At 44.7% G+C, this 27808-nt stretch overlaps 1 protein-coding gene across 6 annotated transcripts in view; it reads left to right on the forward strand.

Moving 5' to 3' along the window:
* PTPRE (protein tyrosine phosphatase receptor type E) overlaps positions 1 to 27808 on the forward strand; it is a 94711-nt gene that overhangs the window by 21512 nt on the left and 45391 nt on the right. The window contains exon 1 of one of the 6 annotated variants that reach the window (XM_066554613.1): positions 5696 to 5744. The exons of the other annotated variants lie outside the window; for them this stretch is intronic. Coding sequence (XP_066410710.1) covers positions 5740 to 5744 — 5 coding nt within the window. The 5' untranslated portion in view covers positions 5696 to 5739. Of the gene's footprint in view, positions 1 to 5695; positions 5745 to 27808 lie in introns of those variants that run through there. 6 annotated transcript variants of the gene reach the window in all.

Genomic DNA, 27808 nt, shown 5'->3' on the forward strand with positions numbered 1-27808 from the left:
GGAATCTTGTAATCTTTGCACGGGCAGGGACACCTTCTACCACCCCAGGTTGCTGCAAGCCCTGTCCAACCTGGCCTTGGACGCTTCCAGGGATGGGGCAACACTTGGGTGTTTCAATTTGAGGCTTTGGGGTTGGTTTGTTTTTGTTCCACCCTCGTTTCCCAAACCTCATGCTCATCTCTTGCTCTGCAGTCAAACCCATGAATTCTCAGTGTTCTTTTCTGCTAAAACTGATCACTAGAGGTGATTAGCTGAAAGCTGGTGTTTGGAACAACTTCAGTGAGGCACACAAGGCAAAGTGTCTCCTTCCTTCTTCTCCCTGCTGTGTCCTCTCCTGGAGCAGATTTCTGATGGTTGAATCTTTCTTCAGGTCTGGAGTGGATTCTCATTTTTTCTAATGAGAAGTTGCTTGCAGACTTTGACCTGAGAATCCGTGTAGAAATATGTTAGGCTGTAGAAAAACTCTACATCCAAATTACAAGTGACACTTAAAAAGTAAAGCTGGGCAGGCCTTTAATTTCTTTTTTTTTTTTTTCCTTATTTTTAATGGACTCTTACATTGAGTAAAAATTAAAAAGATGGTTATAACCGTCTTCTGGAACCACTGTGTTCTGTTGCTCTGTAAATAATAATAAATGGCTGTTTTGGGGCTGTGTTCAGGGTGATTCTTGTGGCATTTTAGGCTGTTGGGATGATGGAGTTGGCGGCAGCCATCCACACCCAGCTTTGTTAAGAGCCAATTTCTGCCTTTGTGGTGAAAACCCACAACAGTTGAGTGTTTGAAATGACTTTTAAGCCATCTGTGTGGCATCTCTGTGTTCCATTGTTTCATCCAGCCCAGATGCTGGGAAATGACTGAAAGGAGTTGGAGCTCCAGCACAAATTGTTATTGTCCTGGAAATGAGGATTTTGTGACTTCTGCCTCTGGGGAGGTTGGGTGAAATGGAGGAGTGGATGAAAGGTTGGGTGTTCCTAGAGGAACATCAAACACCCCAGCTGGCAGCTGAGTGGGACCCCAAATGCTGTGGGAGAGCCCTCTGCTCTTCATCCCTGTCGTGGTGCTACCACCCTGTGGTGTCAGAGTGAATTAGGATCTTCAGGAAAATGGGATTTCTGGTGTGTTGCTGCCCAGGGAAGGGTGTCAGCATCAGATGAGTGTTGTGGAAATCCCATAGATGAGTCACCTCCTGCTGTCCTGATGTGCAGCTTCAGGACAAGAGAAGTTCCTGTAAATTATCCAGGCTTGATAAAACCCTTCCAGGCTTCCCCAAAGTGGTATTCCCTGGGTTTTAAAGGTGAGGGAGAGGTCCATGGAGAGGAGATTCCCAGGAGAACCCAGGAAAGGTTTGGCCAGCTCAGGTCTGGAGCAGCTTCACCTCTTGGAGCTCCTCTGTGGGTTTACCCACAGCTGGAGATGCAGTGAGCGCCTCAGTGTTGTCATTTCAGTCGTGTGGGAAAGGAAGCTCCTTAATGAGCATGGAGCAAAAGTCATTTTCATAATTACTGTTCTGAAAGACACTCACAAAATACTGATGAATTTGCTTGACAGTTCCTGGAAAAGCTCAACTGAAGCCCAGCTTTCCATGGATGATTGGCCTGAGTGGGATCCAGAGCTCATTGCCAAGCTCAGCTTTGCTGTGACCAGTTTTAAAATCACTTGGAAGGTTTCTTGCAGGGCATGCAGCCCTTATGGTAGAAGCAATTTGTGTCAGGTGAAAAGGGGGCTTAAAAAAACCTTTTGGGGCATAAATAAACTGGATCCAAGCATTTATTTATTTATTCATTTGATGTTTTGAGGAGAGGCTGTGGACTCTCTGGGATGTAATTGCACTCCTGTCAGGGAGCATCCTGGCTGAGCTGTTTGCATTTCTGCTGCAGTGACTTGTGGTGGCATTTGCAAGTTCATCTCCCTCAAGTGCTTGAGGCAAATGGTCAAAACATCAGCAATTGCAGTCTGCTGGAATAAGTGAGGCTTGTAAAGCTTTTTATATTCATCAAAAAACAATTTCTGTTGGGGTTTTTTCAAGATTCAGTACAAGGGCTGGATGTTGGTTAACAAAGTCCTGATTTTGTATTCTGTGTGCATCCAAAACATCCTAACAAACATCCTCAGGACATCAAAACCCTGGAAAACATGCAGAGCCTGACCTCTGAACACAATGTTTTCTTCCTGTTTACGTTGGCCCAGGCCCTTAAAAAATGATTTATTTTGTTATGCAGACGATTACCAAATAAGCTCACGTCTGTGGAAGCTTGTGTGAGGTAGATATTGAAACTTGGCATGGTTCTGCAGGTTCCTGACCTTCCAGGAGCTCATTGAGGGCTTTGGAGTGATAACATCAAAGACTATTCTAGAGGTAATAGCCCTCTAGAGGTAATAAACTAAAAAAAAAACCTTAAGTTCTGTTTCTTTATGTTGTCAGTGGGAAAGAAAACGTGGGGGAGGAGAAGTGTTCTAAAGGTTTTGTTCTAATTCTTATTACTTTTTCCTCTAGTTACTGTTAATATATTTTTCTTTATTCCCTTTTAAAGTTTTGAACCTGTTTTGCCTTTCTGCTCATCCTACCTCCCAGCAGGAAGTGGGGACACTGGTGATGAGCCAACACCTGACCCACCACACTCCTCAGTGCATTAACCGAGACATCTCAAAATGAGCCAAATTTCAAATTAGCAAACCAAAACCACAACGTGAAATCAGTATTTCTACCCAGTTTCAGACTGAAACCATCCCATATCACCTCATCACTGCCAACAAGGGTGCTCCAGACCAAATGTGTGCTGCAGCAGGGAGCAAACTCTGCAGGCAGACTGTCCTCTGAGTGCAGACAAAGCTGCCAGGGAATCTTTGCTCAGCATTTTGGAGCAGAGCAGAGCAGCACCTCTGGCTGAGGGACCAAGTGCTGGCTCAGCACGGTGCCAGATGGCTCTGGCTGGCAGCAGCTGCTATAGATATTGTAGATATTTCTGCCCCTAACGAAGGAGAGCAGTGATGAGGAGACTCTGTCTTATCAGAAGGCTAATTAATTAATTATACTATATTATTCTATATTATATTACATCTAAACTGAATCTGCCAAGCACTCAACTGCACAGCATTTGTGACTGTCAGCCCACAGTCCCAACACACACACACCTGCATTCAATTGGTCAGTGAATCAAAACACACAGAATCAAATTATCAATTCCCTTCAGGTAAACAATCTTCCACCATGCATTCCACTTATGGACAACACAGGAGCAGTAAATGAGATAAGAATTGTTTTTCTTTTCTCTGAGGTTCAGAGAAAGTGAAACTCAGAAATATTCTTGGGAAGAATTGTGCCTTGCTTTTCTCTGTGAAGAGAAATGTGGTGACAGTTGCTGTGCTGCAGGGCAGGGATGCTCTGCACAGGGACATGCAAATCCTGGGGCTGGCCAGAGCTAAATTCAAGGTGAGGATGTGAAGAACAACCTGGAGGTAATAACCCTCCAGGTGGGGGGACTGAGCTGGGGTGGAAAGTCATGGAGAGCACCACAATGAGCTCTAGCCCAAAGTGCAGAACAAAAAACTGCTCCTCTTGCCAGCCCCTGAAGGATGGCATTTCTTTTATTTCTGTCTCCCAGGAGCCAGCACAGCTCCTTGTGGAGCAGCCCTGGGAAAAGCACTGAGTGCTGGGGCAGAAGGATTACAGGGTGGGAAAAGCGATTTATCTGCTCTCAGCTCCCACCTGTTCCCATGGTTAAAATACAAAGAAATCAAGAACTTCCGTTGTATATTTTCTAAAAAAAGATGGTTTGGATGCGTTCTCCATCACAGCATTTTTTATAGTGGCTATAGTTTGGGAAATAAGGAGAAAACCCCCCAGTGTCTTGCTGTTCCACATAAATTAATATTTTCTTGTCATTACTCCTGAAGCAGAAGCTTTCTTTTACTGCTGAAGAATCCACTTGCACATTGTTTATAAAAACACTCCCTGCAGGTCCATCTTGCGCTGGCTCAAAGTCACTTTAAAAAGAGCTTTGCCTTATCTCAGTAGCACATCTTGGGAAGTCATTTAGTGAGCAAATTGCCAGTTAATTGCCTTGATCTGCTGGTGAGCAAGATGCTCAAAATGAGCTGTTCTTAATCATGATATCAAAATATCACTTCTGTTCCATTAATGAGGTGCTGTGAAATAGGATATGTTTTTTAAGGAAGCTGCTTAAGCTGATCTCGTTTGCTTTTTATTTTTAGTTAATGCTTTTAGTTGGTTTCCTGAGAGAATCAGAGCTCTGGGTGTGTGAGGGGGAAAGCAACATTTCAAGGATCAGTGGATGGCAGCACCAAAGAATTTTCCATAAAATAAAATTTGAGATATCTCTCAGGATTTTAAGTTGGTTGGAAAGGTTCTGTTCAGACATAGTGGGGTTAATTTAATAGGATATTTATGATTTAATTTCATCTCTACAAAAGCACTTTATAGTTTGGACTTGACCTGGGGACAGAAGGTCCCTTGGGAGCCAGCACGGCTCCATTTTGTGTGGGTTTGGGTTCTGTTCTGATTTTTTAAGTGCTTTTTTTGCAGAGTAGGATTGACTTGTTGACCTAAGTGACCATGAATTTTGGTGATAATTAGACTTGGCTCTCTGCTCTCCAGAAATACATACTTCAAATCCCCAGAAATACATACTTCAAAAATATATATATGCATATACATATATGTACCCACACATATTTATGCACACATATACATATATATACATATGTACCTATATAAAAATAAAAAATATAAATCTATATATATAAAACTTACAATATACAATATTATAAACCATAAAATATACAATGTATATATGTATAGATTTTTATATATTTTATATGTGTACATATATACAATATAAAATATATCTATTAATCTATACATATATGCACACATATATACTTATATATACATGTACATATATATAAATATAAAATACAGATATAACTCTATCTATACATCTATATTTCTTTATGCAGCTTAGTTCTGTGATATGGCCAGAAAGTTAAGCCAGTTAAATAAGTGCAAAACCAGCCAGAAATGAGTTGCAATCTCATTGTTTTGTCCAGTTTATTTTTCAGCAATATGAGTGTGATTCTTTTGTGGCCTTTCAGGAAAGGAACGTGTCACAATTGGAATATTTAGGAATGCCAGACTTGATAAGGTTGGAAAAGAGCTGTAAGTTCATCCAGTCCAACCATTCCTGCAGCATTGCCCCATGTCCCCAAGTGCCACATTTATATTTATATTTATATTTATATTTATATTTATATTTATATTTATATTTATATTTATATTTATATTTATATTTATATTTATATTTATATTTATATTTGGAAATACCACAAGTAGATTTTCTCTGATATTTCCTGGGATACAAATATGTGGCCAGGTTCTCTGGTGAATAACAGAGGAGATTTCATTTTGTTGCAGCTTCAGCCAGTCATTGATCAGCCTGAATATTTATATTTGTATCTATATTTAATAATTATATTTATATTTTATTTCTTTATATTCATATCTTTAAAATATTTATATAAAATACCACAAGTAGATTTTCTCTGATATTTCCTAGGATACACATACGTGGCCAGGTTCTCTGGTGAATAACAGAGGGGATTTCACTTTGTTGCAGCTTCAGCCAATCATTGATCAGCCTGAACATTTATTTTCCAGTCACAGGAGGAAGAATTTGGTGTTCCAGCATGGCCAGAGCCTGTCAGGTTGTTCCACTGAATCCATGGGGTGAGCTTCTATCACATGTTAAAGCCACAAGCAAAATATTCAGCGTTCAGGTTTTCCATCCTCACTGTGGGCCTGCACTATCTGAATTTCTTCTATAAAAAGCTCTCCCCTTTTTTTGGGGCCAGTCTATCCTCAAAGACCAGTCTGACAGGCAGCAGAGTTCAGCTGATCTGAAAAAATGGATCCTGTGGGGCAGCAGCTCTTGGGCATCTCTGCATCAGTTGGACAGGAGGTAAATAAAGGAAAGAAAAATAATGTTTGAATCTTGCTGAAATGTAGCTCATCTAGTTAAGTTGAAGGATTGGAAATGAATCCAAATTACCTTGATAAGCTGTCTGTTGATTGATTTGGAATAAGCACTCTGAATATTAAATAAAAATTAAAAATATTAGGGGAGAGGTGTAGAACAGCAAAATATGAATAATTTGGGGGACATATAATTTGGAAGATCTCCTTCCTGAGTTTCCCAGGCCTGTATTTTTTTACTCTAAAATGTACCTGTGTGTGACTTGTTTTTGTGAATCTGGGACTGTGCTTTGGGCTTAAAAGCATGGGGATGTATTTGTGCTTTGGAGATTGTGGTGCAGGCATACCAGGGGAAAAACCCCCAAAATTCCTGAGCAGAGAACACAGAGAGCTGAAATAGAGTTTCAAGTGTCTTTCAAGAACCACAGAAAGAGACTTGCTTTGAAAGTTTCCATGTTTTAGAGAAATTAATTTGTTAGGGTGTGGGAAGGATTAGTCAAAACATGGGATGGAAATGTAAAACAGACAGAATCAGTGAAAATATTGGGAGGTTTGTGTTTATAAATGATCCTGCTGGAGATTCTGGTGATGCCATTTCAATCCTCTTTCATCTGGAAGGGTTATTCAGAAGAAAGTCATGTTTAGTCATGCTTTAGTTTCATATCTTTGGAGGTTTAAAGTGTCACACAAGGAGTTCCAGAGCCTTTCTATGTGGTTTTGGTTGGAAGGGACCTTAGAGCTCACCCAGTTCCATCTCCAGCCACGGGTAGGGACATTTCCACAGCCCCAGGCTGCTCCAGCCTGGCTGAGGACACTTGCAGGGATGGGGCAGTTTCTCTGTGCCAGGGCCTGCCCACCCTCCCAGGGCAGGGTTTCTTTGCATGGATCTGTAGACAAAATGATTATTGAATTTCATCATTTGATCATTCAAACCTCTTCTTTTAAAAAGTGCTAGATGGCAGTGGTGGAGTGGCCATCCCGGGAGGGATTTAAAAGATGTGTGGAGGTGGCACTTGGGGACACGGGGCACTGGTGGCCTTGGCAGTGCTGGGGTTGAACCTGGTGATCTTGGAGGGCTTTTCCAACCTAAGCAATGCTCAGAAGTGGAATTTTGGGATGTTCCACACTGACCTGGAGGCTCAGGGGGCCCTTGTGGCTCTGCACAGCCGGGGGGGTCGGGCTCTGCTCCAGGGCACAGGGACAGGAGCAGAGGGAACGGCCTCAGGCTGGGCTCAGGGTGGATATTTGGGAACAATTTCCTCATGGAAAGGTTTGTCCAGGCCTGGCACAGCTGCCCAGGGCAGTGCTGGTGTCCCTATCCCTGGAGGGATTTAAAATCCACGTGAATGTGGCCCTTGGGGACACGGGGCAGAGGGGAGGTTGGGTTTGATGATCTCAGAGGGCTTTTCCATCCTTGATGATTCCATGATTCCATGAACTAAATGCTCTCAGTTTTTGCAGCTGCAGTCCCCGTGGCTCTGCCCAGCATTCCCATTGCAGGGCAGGGTAATTCCCTTCCCCGGGGCATGGAGAAGATCCCTGGCCACACTTGCAGTGGGAAGTCCCTGGGTGCTGTGTGTGACCTCAGGTTGTGGCACAGTGGAATGAGCAGCTCCCCAGGGACACCTGCATGTCCCCAGAATCCCTTGCCAGGGGACAGAGCCATTCCCTGAGTCCCTCCTGCTGTGCTGTGAAATGTCCTTTCCACCTGGCGCCCCCTTGTCCCCCTACTGGTCTTGTGTCCTCCATGTGTGATGTGTGCCCCAAATGCCACATCGGGGTCTGAGTGGCCACCAGCCCTGTCTGGGCACAGCCCTGGGTGTTTGTGTCTCCTCTGTGGCACTGGGGCCACCAGCAGGTCCCAGAGAGCACAGCCAGGTGGCCCAGGCAGAGGCAGAGCCCTGCCAGCTCTCTGGGATCAGAGTAAACTCTGGGTGAGATAAAAGGCTTGTTTCTAATTAAAAACAAAAAGCAAAAATGCACTCTGAGAAAACAACTGGTTTTATATATAAAATATTACTGGTTTTACACCAGGAGGAGCTTTCCAATGGTAGGATTTCAGTGGATGCTGCTGGTGCTTGGCCCAGGCTGTGGGCTCTGCCCTGGCTCAGCTGCTGGTTTATTTAGGAAAATCAAACCTGCGCATTTGGGACTCCATGTCCTGCACAAATGCTGCATTTCTATTTTATTTTTAAGCTACTTCTTATTTCCAAAATATAATTCTCTTTGATCTTAGGTACAGGATGCAGCTCAGTCCAAAGAATTATTCCCATGGTAACAAACCACACTTCACCAAGGGGTATTTTCCCCCAGAAATATTTTTTTGATGGAATTTCAGTATCTGTGACTGTGATGGTCAAATCCACAACTTTGTTTTGATTTTCTCCCCAAGGAGGTTCCAAGTGGGACCATACTCTGTGTTTTATGTGCCTTTGAGGCAGCTGTCAAGGGAAAACACTCTGCTTTTATTTATCCCCATCCTCAAAAAAACCCCATCCCTTTCTGCAAAAATCTAACTTGCAAAGTAAGGAGGAGAAATCAATAATTATAGAAATCCCTTACAAGTCCAAAATTAGGTTTTTGTGAGCTGTAAATACCCCAAGCAGCACTCAAAACTCACTTGTGCTAAATATTTCCCAAGAGGATTTTTCTGTGTTATTACTGTGATTGTTTTGCTGGTATTCACATAGAGTTTTCTTCTGTCCCTTAGTAAATATGTTCAAAAGGAGGAATTCTTTTTTATGCCATGTCTTGAAAAGAGTTTTTAAGGGTTTGAATGGGAGCTGGCTGTGGATGCTCAGTGCTTTGCCAGGGCTTGAAGATCCACGTTCATTCCAGTGCACAATGCCATCAGGAATCCCAGTGATGATTTTGAAACACGTTAAATAGCAAAATATCAGTTTATTCTGCAGGAAACACGACAGCAAATGCATACTGATGCTGACACCAGCTGTCATGGGAAAGCAAATATTCTGGGGGTTTGTTTATTCCCAGGCTGCAGCAGCAGTGATGACAGCAGCCGATAGGAAAATCAATAGCTGGATTTTCCATCAGCCACTGCCTCTTGCCAAACGGAGTGATACTGCCTCAAATTAGCATCTGTTTGCACACTTCTCTGCTAATTAGTGCTGTCAGCGTCTGAACAAAAGGGAAAGTTGATGGTGAGGGTGGGCAGGCCCTGGCACAGGGTGCCCAGAGCAGCTGGGGCTGCCCCTGGATCCCTGGCAGTGCCCAAGGCCAGGCTGGACATTGGGGCTGGGAGCACCTGGGACAGTGGGAGGTGTCCCTGCCATGGCAAGGGTGGCACTGGGTGGGCTTTAAGCTCCTTTCCATCCCAAACATTCCAGGATTCTGTGCCTGTGTGTTAGGAGCAGGTGGGATAAAGAGCAAATCCAGCAGGAAGCTCTGGTGGTGGCAGGGCTGGGGCCCATCCCTGTGTCCTCCCCCAGGATGCTGCTGCTCCCATGGGTGATCCTCAGCATTATCCTCACTGGTGACTTGGGCTTGAAATCTCATCTCTTGATTTATTCCTCATCTTATTTTCCCAGGCACCATCAATCCAGTTCCTCTTCCTCCCCTCTGAATGATGCCTTTATTTCCTTGCTTTAACTGTAGTGCTTGAAATGATCTGATCAAGCACTACATTGCCATTGTTTAAAGTCCAGTCCCCACCAAGGGGACTTCTTGTCTCCTTCAAGGAGAGAAGTAGAGAAGGACCTACAAGGACTTTGTTCAGCACAAGCAGTGGCAAAGTGCAGCCTTCTGACCCCACCTGCTAATCCTGCTCTGGGCAATTCTTGCACAGGCTGGAATTTCTCTTCCAGTTTGAGTTGAAAACTGCTTTTTAACCTCTGATACAATGTGGTAGTCAGACCTGGAAAGGTCCTAGAGAATACCAGAGGTGCCTGGACATTTCCTTCAATGAATCTTTCCTTAAATGCACACAATTAGGGCTGTATCCCAAAGCCTGCTGGCATCCATCTGCTCCCATCCCGTGCAAGATTTCCTTCTCCCTTCCTCCCTGTGTTGGAAGTGCATTTTTCTCTTTCCTTTCAGCCATTTAATCCCTCCAAACCCTATTTGAAGCAAACGAGGCAGTGATTTACTGCCCGAGGGGTCAGGCAGAAAGAGAGCCTGTGCAAAGGCAAGGAGGAATTGCCATTATTTGTGCAAAAGCAGCGTCTCTTGAAGTTAATTGAGGTGTAGATGAACTCGGCTGCACTCATTAGTGTCAGTGAAACTGAATATGCAATTTGCTAATTGCAGTGAGGGCACACAACTCTCAGATCCAGACTACTTGGGGTATTTTTAGCTGTTCCTTTAGTCATCAGCTTCCACTTTTGTCTGTTCCAGGCACCGGTGGGAAAACACAGCAGCCCTTTTCTCCAGCAGGGTCACGCTGTTCTGAGGAGGTTTTTTCTTCACTTCTTGGTTTTTTTCCACATAAATGGAGAAGGCAGTTTTTGAGCTCTTGCAGCTATTCTGGTGAATGCTTCTTCCCATCCCAAAACTGAGATGTTTCTCTCTCTAAGTGTCAGTTTTTTGAGGATTACTGCCTCAAAGGTGGCAAGGTCTGAGTTGAAATGAGAAACCATCACTCATGATAAGCAGCTGAAAATTCTCCTTGATGAATTCTCTTCTGTCTGAACTGCAAAATGGGCAGACTGGATGGTCTGTAAGGTCCCTCTCTGCCCAAACCATTGAAGCTTTTCCTTGGCTCTCACCCACAAATTGTTCCTGGTTTAAGGAATTTTGCTGGTTTTGTCCAGGTAAAACTTCTCAGAATGTACTGGTTGGGAGGCCCAGACTGATAGAACAGAAATGAGGGCAGCAAATACCAGCCCCAGCTGAGCCCAGGCTGGAGTGGAGCAGGAAAATAAAGAAAAGCCACTCCTGCTGGTTTGCCAGGTGGAGCTGCAGCAATAATTGAGTGTATTCAGCTGTAGACCTGCAAGGTTTGCAGCTGATGGGTGAATTTGGGATGAAAAGGGGAGTCCCATGCACAGGAATGGCCCAGGTGTGGTGGAATGGTACAAACAAGGTCTGCAGGAAGCAGAACCTTTCATTTTTATCTGCTCTCTCTCTGTGGGGTCAGGGAAAAACCTTGGCATTGTAAATCAGGGAATATCGACCTTCCAGGTGGTTTATTGATGATGATAACCTTGTACAGCATTTGTCTCCTTCAGGAAAGCAGCTGTGATATCCATGTGATGCTCATTGATGTAGGCACTTACTCAAACCCAGTCTGTGCCCAATTGATGTAAGAAATTAGAATATTTATTCATTATTTATTATTATTTAGCAATATGATGTTATTAAATGTTATTCAATATAATAATTCTGGTGATATAATTTAAAAATATTTATTTAACATATGTAGTTATTTAATATTTATTGCTACAAAGTAACCAGGCTTCACTGGCTGCTGCAGCAGCACTTGAGCATATGTTTGCTGTCAGCTTGGCTTGCAGAGGAAAACCTTCATGTTCCAAACCAACCTACTCCTGTGGGCTCTGTATATTCAGGAGGGGCTATAGCAGCCCTCAGAGCTTTGTCTGCAGGCACAATTCCTGTTTCACTGCTGCTCCTTCAGCTCCTTCAGTATTTTTCCCATACCATTTGTTACACCCCGTGATTATCTGCTTATACAGTAAATTTCTAATTTATGATTGGATTATTTGGATTAGTGCTGTGCTACCTGGCTGATGTTTAATGATGTCTCTGAGGTGCAGGAGTCAGGAGCAAAGGGGGGGTTATGCCCAAGCCCAGCCGGGCGTCTGCTCATCGCGCTGACAGTGCTGATGTGCAGGATAACCTAAAAACACACTTTGAACCAGCTTCAGCTGAATTGACGTGACCTCTTTTCTTCTCCCTGTGATCAGTACAAGGCAAGGAGGCAGCTTTATTTGGAGATTTCTGTTTTCAGGCTGCCCAGCCCCCTCAGAGTTGTGTTTGGAGCGCACCGTGGTGAACAGGCCTCTGTCGTGCTGGGGCAGGGGGATGCTGCAAGCACTTGATTGGGGATTTATAATTGGCTTTCAGATGGAATCATTAAGTGGGGAAAGACCACAGAAAGACAAAAAGTCCACCTCAATACCTCCAAAACCACCAAGTCCAGCTTTCAGCTGAATCCCACCATGCCAACCCAACCATCAAAGTGCCACTTCCAATAGTTCCTTAGACAACTCCAGAGATGGGGACTCCAAACCTGCCTGGGCAGCTCCTTCCAGGGTTCAGCATTTTCCATGGAGAAATCCAGGGTTCAACAACCCTTCCCATGGGGAAATTCCTGCTGTGCCCACCCTGAGCTGCCCTGGCCCAGCCTGAGGCCGTTCCCTCTGCTCCTGTCCCTGTGCCCTGGAGCAGAGCCCGACCCCCCCGGCTGTGCCCTCCTGGCAGGAGCTGTGCAGAGCCACAAGGGCCCCTGAGCCTCCTTTGCTGCAGGCTGAGCCCCTGCCCGGCTCCCTCAGGGATTCTGCAGCCCCTGCCCGGCTCCCTCAGGGATTCTGCAGCCCCTGCCCAGCTCCTCAGGGATTCTGCAGCCCCTGCCCAGCTCCCTCAGGGATTCTGCAGCCCCTTCCCGGCTCCCTCAGGGATTCTGCAGCCCCTGCCCAGCTCCTCAGGGATTCTCCAGCCCCTGCCCAGCTCCCTCAGGGATTCTCCAGCCCCTTCCTGATGCCTTTGTGAAGGCTGACCTAGAACAGAGACCAGACAGAGTTAAAGAATAAAGTAGGGATTTATTAAAAGGTCTCCATGGGTCCACCTTGGGCACCACAACCCAAAATGGCCCCAAAATGCACGGCCGGGCACGGGCTCTGTCCCTGGGATCAGTTCTGCTCCATTTGCATCTTGCAGTTCATTGTCCCATTCCAGCTGTAGCCCCTGCAGTCCCATCCTTGTTTTTCTCTCTCCAGCCCACGGGGTTTGTGCTCTGGGGCTGAGATTTGGATCCTTTGTCCTTGGTGCCCAGCTGGAGCAGGAATTGTTTTGTCTTCCTGCTCTGTGCACAGAGCTCACCATCCCCTGATGTGAAACCCAGACCCACACACTAAAGCAGCACAGAATCTGAAAAATAGAAAAGTCAAACCTGAGGCATCATTCCCAGCTCTGTTTCCTTCCCTGGATGTGCTCCAGCCCCTCAAGGTTCTTTTTTTGTGACCCAAAGCTGCCCCCAGGACTGGAGGTGTCTCTGCAGTGTCCTGGGCCTCAGGACTTCCCTGGGGTCCTGATTTCTCATTTTTATGAAAGAAAGAGAACAAAACCAAACCCATAGCTTGTTGGGGAATTTTTGGCTTGTTGGGGACTTATAGATTTGTTTGTGGGGCTTTTTTTTTTTGAGTTTCAACTTCTTAAGCATGCCTTGGCATGCAGTTATTCTAAGTTTGGCATCAGGAAGAGTTGAAGTTAATGCTTGGTCTGCCCTTCCTTCGTTTAAGAAGGATTTTTTTATTGAGATATATGGATGGATTTTTTTATTGAATTATATTTTATTTATGGATTTATATTTTATGGATTTTAAAATCCATTTTATCAATGGATTTTTTTATTGAATTATATTTTTATTTTAGTCCAGTTGCAGCTCTGGCACATCTGTGTTCCAAACTTTCTCAGCAACACAACCAAAGGGCAGTGGGTGTTTCTCTAATGGTCAGGTGAAGGTGCTTGCAAACTTAGAGAAATAATTGGGATTAAGCCAAAAAATACAGAAGAAATGCTGCATTAATTGCATTTATAAAGCCACTAATTGCAAGATTAAAAAAAAGTCTGTTGCAGTCCTCAGTTTTGTGTACAGCCCCCACGAAAGGTGTGTATGAGGGGGGTATAAAATCACAGCACTTTGAGTCTTTCTGGGAAGTTGAAACTTTTTGGGATGTATTTTACAACGCTGGAGAAGTATCCATGCATCCCATCATTTCCTCCATGTGATATCCCTGCTTATTTAATATTGGGCTCCTTGGCCAGTCCTCATGGTACCACTTCTCTCTATTTTCTTTATCCAGAAATCTCTGAAATTGGTTTTGGTCTTCCTTTGCTCAGGAAGTTTTTAAACTATCGAAGGGAACTCGAACCCATGTAAATAAAAGTGGGGAATTTGATAATTGCAAAAGCTGCGTGCTGTGACTCACAGCTTATTTTGCATAGAATTACCATTTCTTTTCCTCCAGAGCTGAGAAACTGAACTGTGTAAGGAAATACCATCTGATGCTGCATATGGCATTTTAATAACACCTATTTCACATGGCTTCTGCTTAGCCAAGCCCAGCAGTGAGAAATGGAGAGTTGGGGAGATGTATTTGAATTTCTAATGGAAACTCAAGGTTGCTTGGTAAGCTAGATCATTATTTTGATTTATCTGATTTATTTTTATGTAGTTTTATTCATTTTAAGAGAGGTGAGTCCTGTGCAAGTGGGGAACTGTTCCTTGTGGTTATTCAAACCCACACCCAAACTTTTTTAGGTATTAAAGGCCCTTAAAGCTCCAGTAAAACTTTCCAAAGTATGAAAGCACCAGAATTGAGATCTAAGAGCATTGTCCAAGGCCAGGTTGGACACTGGGGCTTGGAGCACCCTGGGATGGTGGAATCATCCCTGCCCATGGCAGGATGAGCTCTAAGATCCCACCCAACCCAACCCATTCCATGATTTTTACCCTTCCACAACTGCATTTGTACTTTATTTGAGGACTTGATGTGGTGTTTCCCACCTGTGCTGTTTAGAAGTAACTATAAACTAGTTATAAATGGTAGGTATTGTGAATTTATCTGTGGGAAAAGTACTTTTCTCACAGACACTTTGGACTTTGAGGGAACTCGCTGAAATATTTTTAGCCCTCTGCATGATTTGGGAAGTTCTGCTTTTGCTGTAGTGTCTAAGAAGAGTTTCCAAGATTTACTGTGAGTTCTGGAGGATAAAGAACAATCATGACTCAGGAAAGCATATGAATTTTTAATTGAGTGTAACCTTAGCATTGGGCTCTTTTCAAAAACTATATTTAAATTATATATATTTAATTAAACCTGCCTTTCATAAGGTGAAGAAGTTGGAATTGGCAACAAAGCCCTGACCTCTACCATGATTAACTTTTGAAACCTGTGGTAGTTTTCCTCTATTTGTTTATCCATGGCAATAACCTGACAGAGGGATCAATCAGCTCCTTGTGCCTTTCCTTCCTGACAAAGTGGAGAATTTTGTGGGGTTTTTTTTTCATGAATCTGCAGATAAAATAACTATTGAAATTCATCATTTGAATAATCAAAATAATTTCATAATTTTGATCATTCAAACCTCTTCTTTTAAAAAGTGCTAGATGGCAGTGGTGGAGTGGCCATCCCGGGAGGGATTTAAAAGATGTGTGGAGGTGGCACTTGGGGACACGGGGCACTGGTGGCCTTGGCAGTGCTGGGGTTGAACCTGGTGATCTTGGAGGGCTTTTCCAACCTAAGCAATGCTCAGAAATGGAGTTTTGGGATGTTCCACACTGACCTGGAGGCTCAGGGGGCCCTTGTGGCTCTGCACAGCCGGGGGGGTCGGGCTCTGCTCCAGGGCACAGGAACAGGAGCAGAGGGAACGGCCTCAGGCTGGGCTCAGGGTGGATGTTTGGGAACAATTTCCTCATGGAAAGGTTTGTCCAGGCCTGGCACAGCTGCCCAGGGCAGTGCTGGTGTCCCTATCCCTGGAGGGATTTAAAATCCATGTGGATGTGATGCTTGGGGACACGGGGCAGAGGTAAGGTTGGGTTTGATGATCTCAGGGGGCTTTTCCAGCCTTGATGATTCCATGTTTCCATGAACTAAATGCTCTCAGTTTTTCCAGCAGCAGTCCCCGTGGCTCTGCCCAGCATTCCCATTGCAGGGCAGGGTAATTCCCTTCCCCAGGGCATGGAGAAGATCCCTGGCCACGCTTGCAGTGGGAAGTCCCTGGGTGCTGTGTGTGACCTCAGGTTGTGGCACAGTGGAATGAGCAGCTCCCCCCCCCCCCAGGGACACTTTCCAGTATGAAAGTGTTTGAAATGACATTTTTCCCCAAGTTAACTTCAAACCAGAACATTTCCAGCTGATCCTGAGCATTTCTGGGAATTCTATGTGAGTTTGCAGTGGAGTCCCCAGAATCTGGGATTATCACATTAGTGATGCCCCTATAAAATTCGTGTCTGAATCAGCCCCAAAGAAGACTTAAAGATCATTTTAATGCTTTTTGGCTTCAGTTTCTGAGGGCTTTGCTGGGTTTGCATGGAGAATTCCAATAAATATGTATTGGCTGTATTAGCTGCATTAAACACAGGCTTGGGAAGGGATTGTAATCCTTGGGTTTACAAGAAAGGAAAAGTATTACAGGCTTAGCTCTTCCATTGCCAGGGGCTCCAGGCTTTCCTTAAAGTTGATGTAAATGTTGAATGTAGGAAATCCCTATTATTTTTTTGCTATTTTTGAGGCATTTCAGCAGATCCATTCAAAAATTCTGCCCTGCTGCAGAATTTTATATTTATATATTTTATATTTTATTTTCTGTTTTATAGATTTCTCTGTAGTTACTCACAATTAAAATAATATAATGAAGCAATTTCGATGTGGTTGCAATGAAATAATTTGAGTACAGGATATTTACCCTGTGTGGGCTGCAGAGCTGCTCTGTAATGCAAATGGATATGAAATATTGGTTTTTCCTGTTCCAAATGACCACATGGTTAGCATCAAATCAGAACATTTCCAGCTGATCCTGAGAATTTCTGGGAATTCTCTGAGAGTTTGCAGTGGAGTCCCCAGAACTGATATCCTGGGATTATCACATTATGACAGGATGCTCCAGGTTCACTTTCCTTGGAAAGCAACAGATTCCCTGAATCAAAGTTTTTGTCCTCATTTCAAATGGAATCTCTTCCTTTTCCCCATCTTTCATTGGTGCCTTGCTTCTCTTGTCTGTATTCTGCTTTATTACCAAATAAAAATTGGCTTACTTTCAGCTAAACAATATACTTCATGTTGATTAAAAGGAATTAAAGATTATAGCAGTAGAAAGACAAGAAAAAATCCTGGAAATGTCTCAGAAATGAGTGTTGAGACATCATGACAGTGTGCTTTGACAGTTATTTACATAGAAAATTTGCTGTTTTCTAAGTAGTTTTCATTTTGAGGAAGAAATGATCCATAAAGTTCTACTTTCAGATCCATTTGTGTGTTTTAGGAACGGCACATGAATGTTCTCCTTTTCCAGGGGTTGTTTTGATATCTTTTCAAGGTTTTGTTTCTATGTTGGGTCAGAACATTGGTGCTCTGGATGGAATCGTGGAATCCCAAACTGGTTTGGGTTGGAAGGGACCTTAAACCTCTCAAACCCCATCCCATTCCACCCCTGCCATGGCAGGGACACCTTCACTGTCCCAGGCTGCTCCAGCCTGGCCTTGGACACTTCCAGAGTTCCAGGGGCAGCCACAGCTTCTCTGGGCACCCTGTACCAGGGCCTCCCCACCCTCTCAGGAAAGAATTTTTTGGGATTAATTTTGTGGCTTTGAAGCACTAATCCCTGCCTTCTGAGGCAATGCGTTGGAATTACTGAAGTGATAAATTTTTGCTTGGAATAATCTATTTAGCTGCTGAAATGCCAAGAGAGCTAAATTAAGCTGAAAATTAGTCATTTATCTCCCCAAAACTGTTGGAACCAAGTGCCATGGATTCACTTTTAGGAAGAGGGATCGAAGCTTCACTTGAGCAGGTCAGTGTGTGCATCTCATTGTGATTCAGCTGTGGGAGCCAAGGGGATATAAATATCCAGGAAGGAAAACAGAAGGTCAAGTGTAAACCTCTCACATCAAAGGAGGCCATTCAGCATCTCCCAACCTTCACTCTGCTGCTCTCTGAAGAGAAAAACATTTATTTTTTCCTTTCATAATGCAAATAAACCAACCTAAACCTAAAATCTGTCAGTTTAGTGGGGCTAGGAATAGTAAAAGGTGGGAGTTGGGAAATGTGTGGATGGAGTGTCAGGGACGCAGGGCTGGTGCAGCCTAGGGGCAGGAGCAGTGACTGACACTGAATCCTTGTGCCATGTTTTCCTGGCAAGTGTTTTTGAGCTGTCCTCTGCTGCAGCTGGAAATGTGAGTGAGAATGTGCCGTGTTTAAATGTTGGTTTTTTTTTTCCCCTGCAGATAATATTTCCAAGGAAACTCAAAATGTAGTGACACTCGGCGAATTAGAACTGCAGCGGAAAGAGTTTGTTTTCTAAATATAGAGCTGGTATTTAATTTATCATTCTCTCCTCTTCTTTGGGGCAAGAAAAGCTCCCTCTCCTCGAGTTTCTGAGCTGCTGAATCTGGCTATGGAGTGTGTGGGCAGCAGTGGAAGTCATTTGGAGGTTTGGAGGTTGTACATAAGTTTTCCAAGCTGTTCTCCTACCCTGCTCAAATCCTGTGGGATCCTGAGCCTGGCCACTGGAGCAGGGCCCCAGCAGCAAACTGGGAGGGGGCTGGTAAACCTGCTAGACCTGGAGGAACATTCCCAATGGGAATGTGCTAAATCCTGCTTTTGGGGAGGAATCCTGCCTGCAGGGATGTCCCTGCACGTTGAAATCTGCTCTAGGACCCAATCTGCTCTTGGGAGAGCAGGACTGACTTTGTGACTAAGATTTGGCTTTAGCCCTGTGGCCTACATTAGTGCTCTAAACCTCTTTTTTTTTTTTTTTTTTTTTTTTTTTTTTTTTTTTTTTAACAGGAGCTCTTGCAGAAATGATTTGGCATTTCAATTTTGGCTGTGTGTATGCAAATATTCCTGATGGCTCTTCCTGGCTTTCTTGTCAATAGATTGATGCATTTCAGACAATTTGCACCCTTTGGCACAATTTTATGCTTTAGGGAGGTGCAACCTCCTAGGATAAACATTGAATGGTTAAAAGCAAGAGGTGAAAAAGGAACATTTTGGAAAGAGGCTTAAAATAGATAAAACTTCTCTGATTATGCCTGAATATGAAACTGAAAAAGGTTGTGCAGTAATTTCATGGTTTTATGTGGGAGTATTTCCACAGCTGTGAGGTCTCTGGTGCCCAGTCAGATCTCCCAAACACAACATTTATGGCACAAATGGGGTTTTGGGCAGCAGTGAGTAATGTGGATTGTGGTGGTCAGCCTGGAGAGGAGAAGGTTCTGTGGAGACCTCCCAGCACCTGCCAGGATCTGAAGGGAGCACAAGGAATCAGGGAGAGACTTTGCATCAGGAATTGGAGTGATGGGACAGGGAGTAAGGGGTTCAAGATGGAAGAGGGGGAATTTAGGTGAGATATTGGGAAGAAATGGAGATGCCCTGGCACAGGTGCCCAGAGCAGCTGCCCCTGGATCCCTGGCAGTGCCCAAGGCCAGGCTGGACACTGGGGCTGGGAGCACCTGGGACAGTGGGAGGTGTCCCTGCCATGGCTGGGGTGGATCCAGGTAATCCTTGACACCCCTCCAGCCCAAACCACTTTATGATTCTATCACCTTTCAGGTTTTCAAATCTCAAAGCTGGCCAGAAGACTTATTTCAATATTGAAGGTTGCTGTTTATATTTCTGTGTGAGTGAAGAAAGAAAAACCCTGCTGCAGTTCTTCAGCAGAGCCAGCAGAACCAAATCAATCCTGCCCTTGGCTGCCTGATCTGATGATCCACATTCTGCACCCCAGAGGGATTCCTGGGTTTGGAGTCAGTGGCACAGATTTTGGGGAAGGAGGGGAAGTCATTGACCTAAATATGTGTTTATCTGAGAACTACTCCTTTAAAGGAGGGTTTTAATCTTAATCTAAATGATCTAAAATGATCTTAATCGAAGTGATCTAAATGGAGATTCCTCTCAATCAGCAGCAGGTCTGGAGATCTCCAAGGTTACAGGACCCAGTAAACTGGCAGGGATTTTTTGTGCTTTTTTCTGTGTTTATGGCACAGTTTCAGCTTATCACTGGTTTGATTGTTTATATATTTTAATGGGCATTAGTGTGAAGGTATGGAGTAAATCTGATGTTGGGCTGATATGATACTTTTCATCAGTTTTTCATTAATATTTTGGTGGTTTTTTTGCTGTAACAATTCAGATTTCCTAAACACTCAGAAGCACCACGTACAGGAACATTTTTCATTACTCAGGCCACTCTGTCAATCATTTCTCCACGCTGTGAACAGAGACTTCTTGTTTTCTGCTGTTCTCACGTTTGTAAGTGGCATCTCTAATGCACTAAAGTGGCTGCAAAGGTCCTCTCTGGGGTGTATTTGAGTTTTTTTCCACTTGAACTCCCCTGCAGCTGCCTGCCAGCCTCTCTGCACTGCTCCTGTTACCTGCCCCTCCCCAGAGACCCCCGAGGCTGCTGCTTGTGCTTTGGACAAGAAATGGTGATTGCTGCGTGTGCAAAACCCTTGTTTCTTCTGCACAATCACAGCAGCCAAAAACTGGGATATCAGCTGGGGACTCCATCCTTGCTCCCTCTTTGTCACACAGGGTGTGGCTTCAGGTGTTGTTAGTAAAGAATTTGTGAGGATGAAAATCAAATTCAAGGACAATTTCATCAAATTTTACTCTCTATGAACAAAGGATGAAAATTAAATAGCAGTTTCTTCAATTTTTACTCTCTGTGAAGGATTTTCCAGATATCAAGGATGATCAGAGGTGTATTTTGGAGGCAGAATAACTTTTTTTTCCAGAGAGAGAACTGAGTGGAAAGGAGCAGAGGACTGGGCAAAGCAGAAAGTCTGCCTGTCACAAGGCATCCTGTCATCCTGCAGAGGTGTGGAGAACAGGGGTATTTTTGGGGACAGAAGTTTTGTGCTGTCACATCAAGGAGAAAAGGAAAAAAAAAATCACATTTTTAAGGGAAGTTTTCTGTGAACTTGCTGAAGAAACCATGAGCTTGCTGTGCTCACACATAGCAGGAGGCCCAACCCTAATTTTTGCTTCTCTAATAACTCTAGATGCCAATACAGCTTGTGTTGTACTATTCAGCTTTGTTCTAATTAATTACTAATTGTTCAGTTCCTGCAGATCAGAGCCTGGGGCTGTTGTCATTGACAGCTGGGATGCTCAGGTGGTGATCACTGAGTTTTCAGATAGGAAAAAACCAAAGTTTAATCATGTTCCAGTAATGAAATCTATGTTTTCATTCAGAAGGAATAAAACAGACATTAGTCAGAAGTTAGAGAAAAATTCCCTGTGTTTCTTGGTGCTTCAACCTTTTTCTGCCTGAAGTGTGCAGCATTGGGGGCAATTTAATTATTGGAGGCAAATTAATCTCTCTGAGTTTGTCTCAGAGCTGAAATGGAAATATTTTTCCAAATAACAGAGTTTAATGTTCAGTGTAAGATGGGCAGAGGTATCATTACACAGTTGGAATTTCTACATTAAATCATGGAATAGTTTGGGTGGGAAGGAAGCTTAAAATGATCCATTCCACCCCTGCCATGGGCAGGGTCACCTTCCTCCATCCCAGGCTGCTCCAAGCCCTGTCCAACCGGGCCTGGGGCACTTTTTCCTCAAAATACATTTTAAAAAACCCCATTAAAATGCTGTAATTTGGTATTTATTGATCAGGTGGGTCTTGATTGAGAACAATAGTACAAAATCATTGATCTTCCAGCTTTTTTAATGACTAAGAAAATCAGTTTGGGCCATTATTTCTAAAATAACATCCAAACAGATGGCACCTTACCTCTGCTCAGAGCCTCTGTGTGACCTGTGGCTCTGGTCGTGTTCCATCACTTTGATCCTGCTTTTTGTGCCACCCCTGTGTTTATTCCAGAGGGAAATTCCCTTTTCCCCCAGCCTTTGAGAAGGATGGCTGTACCTCTGCTGGGAGTGGATGTGCAACACCAGATTCCTCAGCAGGTGGAAATTAAAGGATTTTTTCAGTTGCTGTTGTCAGAGCCCCATGAGCTGTTGCTCCAGAAACTCTTGGAATCAGAAAAATAATGGCATGTCTGTCATATCTCTGTATCAAATATAATCACATAATTCCCTTTTAATAGGGAAAAAAAGGCAGTTCTGCAGTATTTTAGAAGCTTTTAGAAGCTTCTGATGGATGTTACAACAATTCTATTACCCAGCCAGAGCATTGGTGTGCTTGGTGGTGAACTAAACAAAAATACCTAACTGGAAGCCTTCAGTTTTGTTCTGAGCCATTTCCTGTACTAGAATAATGAAAAAGCATGACACTGGAAAGATTATTTGTGAGAAAATTGCTGCCTTGCCAGGCCAGAGGCTTAGAGAGCACAGCCCTGGATTGATGGAGATGAGGTTTGCACAGAGGAGCCTGGGAGGGGACAGGACCAGACCTGGAGGGGAACTGGGAATTAACACCAAGGAACTCGGTGGGGCAAGAGGAGTCACTGGAGGAGGAGTTGAGCAAAACCTGGAAAAAATGATTCCTCTTGTTTGGGTTTTTTTTAAAATCTCATTTTGATGAGTTTTGCCACATTTCTCCAACTTTCATTCTGTATTTTGGACATACTGCCACTATAATTTATTGGATTTCCATCTGGATTAGTTATGTGGTCCCAAACAAAGAAGGGAGTTGGTTAATGGCTTGTTGGGGATGTGAGTGTTCTTTTATTGGGGAGTTTGTTCTGTTTGCTTTTGGGGTTTTTTTATCCCCCACATGAATTCTTCTGTCTGATCAGGGCATCTTCAGGCTGAGGCATAAGACAAAGAACTTGACTATCCCTAGAAACCCACATGGGTAATGATCTTTTTTGTGTGTGCACACAAAGTGGGGCAGGGCACAGAGCATGAGAGGTGCTCAGACTTTGGATTTTTACCTCCGAGAATGATAAAATCCCAGAACGGTTTGGGTTGGAAGGAGCTTAAAGTGGCACCCAGTGCCACCCCTGCCATGGCAGGGACACCTCCCACTGTCCCAGGCTGCTCCAGCCTGGCCTTGGGCACCGCCAGGGATCCAGGGGCAGCCACAGCTGCTCTGGGAATTCTGTGCCAGGGCCTCCCACCCTCACAATTCTTTCCCAAAATCCCATCCATCCCTGTCCTCTGGCACTGGGAAACCATTCCCCCAACTGCAAACCCGGTTTGGCTTTGGTGGGAGCTGTGGGAAGAGCCCCCACTTCCAGCTGGGATCTGAAGGGGTAACAAATCATTATTTCACACTCACCAGGAGCCTCTGCACTGTGAATGTCACTGCTTCAAGGAATGGACAGGAATCTGTCACTGCTGAGGGCTGTGAGAGTGAGATGTTGCTGATGATGGATGGGAGCTGAGGTGGGCACAGGGGAAGGCCAGCTCTGGTGGTGGAGCTGTCAGTGCTTTGTGCAGCTCTGTGTCTGCTATCAGTGCAGCCATCAGGGATCCTTATCTTTTTGGGTAGATTTTAGCCCAGCTCTATCTCTGGTGTCAGAACCATTTATCTGAAATGGTGTTCAGCTGTTGTGTGATTTGCAGGTGATACAGAGCAACATTTTTAAATTTTCAGCTCCATTTTTAAGCCTAATTTTACCAGAAGTGGCACCAACTTGAGAAATGCTTTATTGATTTTTCTGAGCTGAATATAAAACTATTTTTAAAGCTTATTGTTTGTATCATGCAGCTGATGCTAAAGAGTGAATAGAGTGCAGGTGTTTTAAATGGAGATTACAGCATTTAAGTTGGAGAATATGACCACCACAATGAATTTTGAATGGAATACAGGTGATCTAAATGGGGATCCCAACTTTTAGGTTGGAGAATGTGGCCACCATAATGAATTTTGAATGAAATACGGTTGATCTAAGTTTAGATTGGAGAATATGACCACCATAATTAATTTTGAGTGGAATACAGGTGCTATAAATGGAGATTCCAACATTTAAGTCGTGTTTTCCAGCCCTGCCCCTCACTCCTTTGTTTTCCAGTTGATTTCTGGCTGCTTGGTTTCCCATCCCCATGTGTCTCAGGTAGGATTCATCTCCAAAATGATGACAGTAATTTGGTTTTCTCTTTCAGTGTATTTTCACTTCTCCAAATCCAGAGCAAGCTAAAAGTTTGAGAAGTTTCCAGACTTTAAAAGATGCTCCAAAAACTCAGCTCAGACTGACAGTGCTTCATTGGGTTTTCTTGAATTTTCCCAGCCCAAGAGTGGTCTGAGCCAAAATGATGGAAAACTTAATGCAGTCCCCTAGAGGTGTGGTGAATTCCCTCAAAATCTAAATTACAGGAGGGGGTGGCAGTTCTTGCTGCATTTATTCTCCCCCAACTGCTGCAGAAACATCATCACTAAAGTAATTTTTCTTTCCAGTGGCTTTTTCAGCATGTGTCAGCATTTTCCTCTTGGGGTTTTATTGTTGATGCTGTTCCTCTTTTATGATAGGAATTCTTTTCCAGACTTGAGCAAAGAAAAATCTCCCCCCTGCCAGGAAACCCTAACCCCCTGTTATGCATGAAAAGTTGCTGATGGTTTATTCAGAGGGGGATTTGATTTTCTCACTGCAGACCAAGGGCTTCTGTTCCTGCTCTCAGCAGTGTCTGTGAAGCTGGGAATGGGAGAATTCCAGTGGTGCAAGGAAGTTCCAAGGCTGCAGGGCAATTCCAGGGTTTCAGGGCAGTTGCAGGGATGCAGGCACTCAGCATTCCTGCAGTTTCTGTGCAGGAAATGCAGTGCCTGCATCCCCAGGATTTGATGCAGGCTCCCAGAGCTGCCTGCACAACCACGCTGCAGGCTTGGCTTTTACTTTTCTAATAACTCCCAGGCTTGCTGGTTTAATTTTAATAGTAAATGCACTTTCTATTTATGTCCTGAGACTCCAGGCTGTAAAGAACTTGACTATCCCTAGAAACCCACATGGGTAATGATCTTTTTTAGAGATAAATGCCTTATTAACATGCCTGGGACTTAATAATGGATGAGAAAATCAGATGCATTTCATGTCCCAGAGCCAGATTTAGAATGAAAGCTGGTGCTGTTGATGCCATAAGTTAGTTCTGGGGAGTAAATCTATATCTGCTAACTTTGGGAATGTCGGAGGAAAAGAGGAATAGCAAGCACTGGTGGCAGGTGCTAAATCTGTACCACAGGCCAGGCTGTTGCTTCAGTTCCTGGTGCTGCAGGAGCAGGGAGCTGCTGTCTGTGCCCACAGCAGCCATTCCAAATAAGTAATTGGAATATCAGCCTCTTGATGAATGCTCAGCCAGCAACTCGTGGCAAAACAGCTGTTCCCCTGAATCCCTGCTCACATTTGCACAGGCTGCTGTTGGGACACAGCCCCAGGCAGGGAACAGGTGTTGCCTCGAATTATCTGGGGCATCAGTTCAACATCTGGCAGCATTTGCTTCATTAGCTCTGTAATTGTTTTGTACTTGTTTAATTTCCCTGCTGGTCAGTGGGAAGGGCTTGGAAGAGCCAGGTTTGCACCAGGAGCTCGTGGCTGTGGTGTCAGGAACCTTTTTGCTGTCACTGCTGCTGCTCTCAGGGGACTCTGGGGAGGATGAATGTTCTGGGGTGCCTTTTGTTAGTTGGAGTTTTAGTGTTGCTTTGTTAAAAATTGGAGAGAGAGTTGTACATGTATAGAAATGCACATAAATAAATAGACACTTGCTAAGTGGAAGCTGCAGGGGGAAAGGCTGCCAAGGCTATGGATTTTTCCTGGTGTAAACTGCAGCATGTGCTGGCTTGAAGCTGATGCTTCCTGAGAGCCCCTGGGATGTACAGAGTGAGCAGGGTTCTGTGCTCACCTCACGAGATCAGTGGCTCAGTCTGAACATCAAGAACTGTTGTTTGGCTTTAAAAATAATCCCCAAAGTGACTTTTATCGTGTTTGGAAGGATTCTGGTTCATGTTTTTGTCAGTGTGTGGATACAGCTGGCTCAGTGTGATGGAGCTGCATCCAAACACCTCCAGAGAGGGGGACTTTCCTGGGATGTTTTGGGGATTTTTTGGTGACAGCCACTCCTGCCTGGCTGCCAGCTCAGGATGTGGATGGGCCACATGGGCCAGGTCATGACAGGAGCTGAGAAAAAGATTGAGCAGGGCTGTGGAAAATACTCTGAGCCTAAAGAAAGGGGAGAACCTGAGGTGGAGGCCTTAAGGAATAATGTAAGGTGTCACTTCAGCTGGAAGAGGAGATCCTGTCTGTGTGTCTGTGTGTCTGTGTGTCTGACAACAGTAAGATGTCATCTGACCCACAAGGAGGCAGTGAAAGGACAGTCCCTGGAAGCAGAGATGTGGCACTGCAGACCCCAGGGAGGGTCCTGCCCTCTTGTCCCTGCTGCTGCTCTGCTGTCCCTTGCCCACCCCAGTTTTGGCAGCTCAGTTTTGCTGGCTCAGCCATGGGTTGGGCTGTGCCTGTGAGTTTGATCATTGAACTGGTTCAGATTTCAGGGAAAAGTGAATTTTCCTTGCTCCTCCCCCTCGTTTGCAGGGTGATGTGCGGGTGTGTTGGCGTGGGAGACAAAAGGAATGAGAATGTGCAAAGGCTGTGCCAGCAAACCCTCTGTGCTCTAGAGCAGCTGATCCCTGTGTGCTGGGAGCAGCAGCAGCCACAGAAACCTGGAACAGCTTGGGTTGGAAGGGACCTTTAAAGGCCACTAATCCACCCCCCTGATGAGCAGGGACATGGAATCACAGAATCATTTAAATTGGGAAGAGATTTGAAATCATCAAAATGATGATCCTGCTCCAATCCTGTCCAAGCTGGCCTTGGGCACTCCAGGGATGGGCACAGCCACAGCTTCTCTGGGCAACCTGTGCCATGGCCTCAGCACATTATCATCAAAAGCTTTTTCCTTTGGCAGCTCCATGGCCAGGGAAGCTGCTGGAGAAGAGTCTCAGCAGTGCAGAGGTGAGGAGAGGAATTGGAAACCTGGAAACAGTGGTGCCATCACTGCTTCTCCAGGTACACAGCTAAAACTCTGTGTTGCTGTGCTTGGGAAGCAGCTGAAGGCTTACAAGCAAGAACTTTTGCAGCTCACGGGACACATGAGACGTGAACTCCATGAAGGACACAGGGAGGAGGAGGGGGCATGGCTGGATTCCCTGAAGCTGCAGATCTGAGCAGCTCTGTGCTGGGAATCCCTAACCCATCCCACCAGCGAGCTGACCAGCCAAGGAAACACTTTGCTATTAACTTCCATATGATCAGCTTCCATTTCCATCTTCAGCACTGAAAAGATCCTTGTGGCTTTCACCTTGGCCAGGCAATGGATTTGACTCTGAAAGATGTGCCAGAGACTGTGCTGCTGAACTTCCTCACAGGTATCACCCTGAAGGGTGTCCCTGGAGCTGGTTCCTGCCTGCAGGGGCTGTGGGGCTCTGCCTCTGCAGGGACCTGGAGCTCAGGGAGTCAGCAGTGAGCTGGTGCCTCTGCACCACCCGCAGTGAGACAGCTCCCCATGCACACTTAGATCCTTTATCCAACCCCAGCATTCATTCCTTGCATTGTTTGGATTTGGGTTTCTGCACTGCAGAGCTGTGCTGGACTTTGGGTACACCTGTGAGGGTTCCAACCTGCTGGGCTGAAAACCTTCAAGGCACAGCCCTGCTGCCCTCCTTCCTTCCTTCCTTCCTTCCTTCCTGTGTTGCTCCTCCTAGCGTGTTGGAGTGAATTCTCACACATGCAGTGGTGTGTTCTCCTTTTCTGACTCCACAGAGTCAGGCAAGGCACGCTTCTGCTTTTGCTTTTTCCCTTCCTCCTCTTCTCTCCTCCAAAATGAAACTGCAGCTGAAACACGGGTGTTCAGGCTGGCCATGATGCAGCAGAAAACCCTTCTGTGAGTATTTCCCCTTGGCTGCAATTAGGTTTTGTGTTCAAGGAGCAATTTTAAACATTCATCCAGAGCCATTACAAGGGAGCATCTGTGTGAGGACATGTTTTGTGCAGCTGAGGAGCAGAAGGG

This window comes from Molothrus aeneus, chromosome 8 (assembly GCF_037042795.1).
Source record: "Molothrus aeneus isolate 106 chromosome 8, BPBGC_Maene_1.0, whole genome shotgun sequence".
NCBI lineage: Eukaryota > Metazoa > Chordata > Aves > Passeriformes > Icteridae > Molothrus > Molothrus aeneus.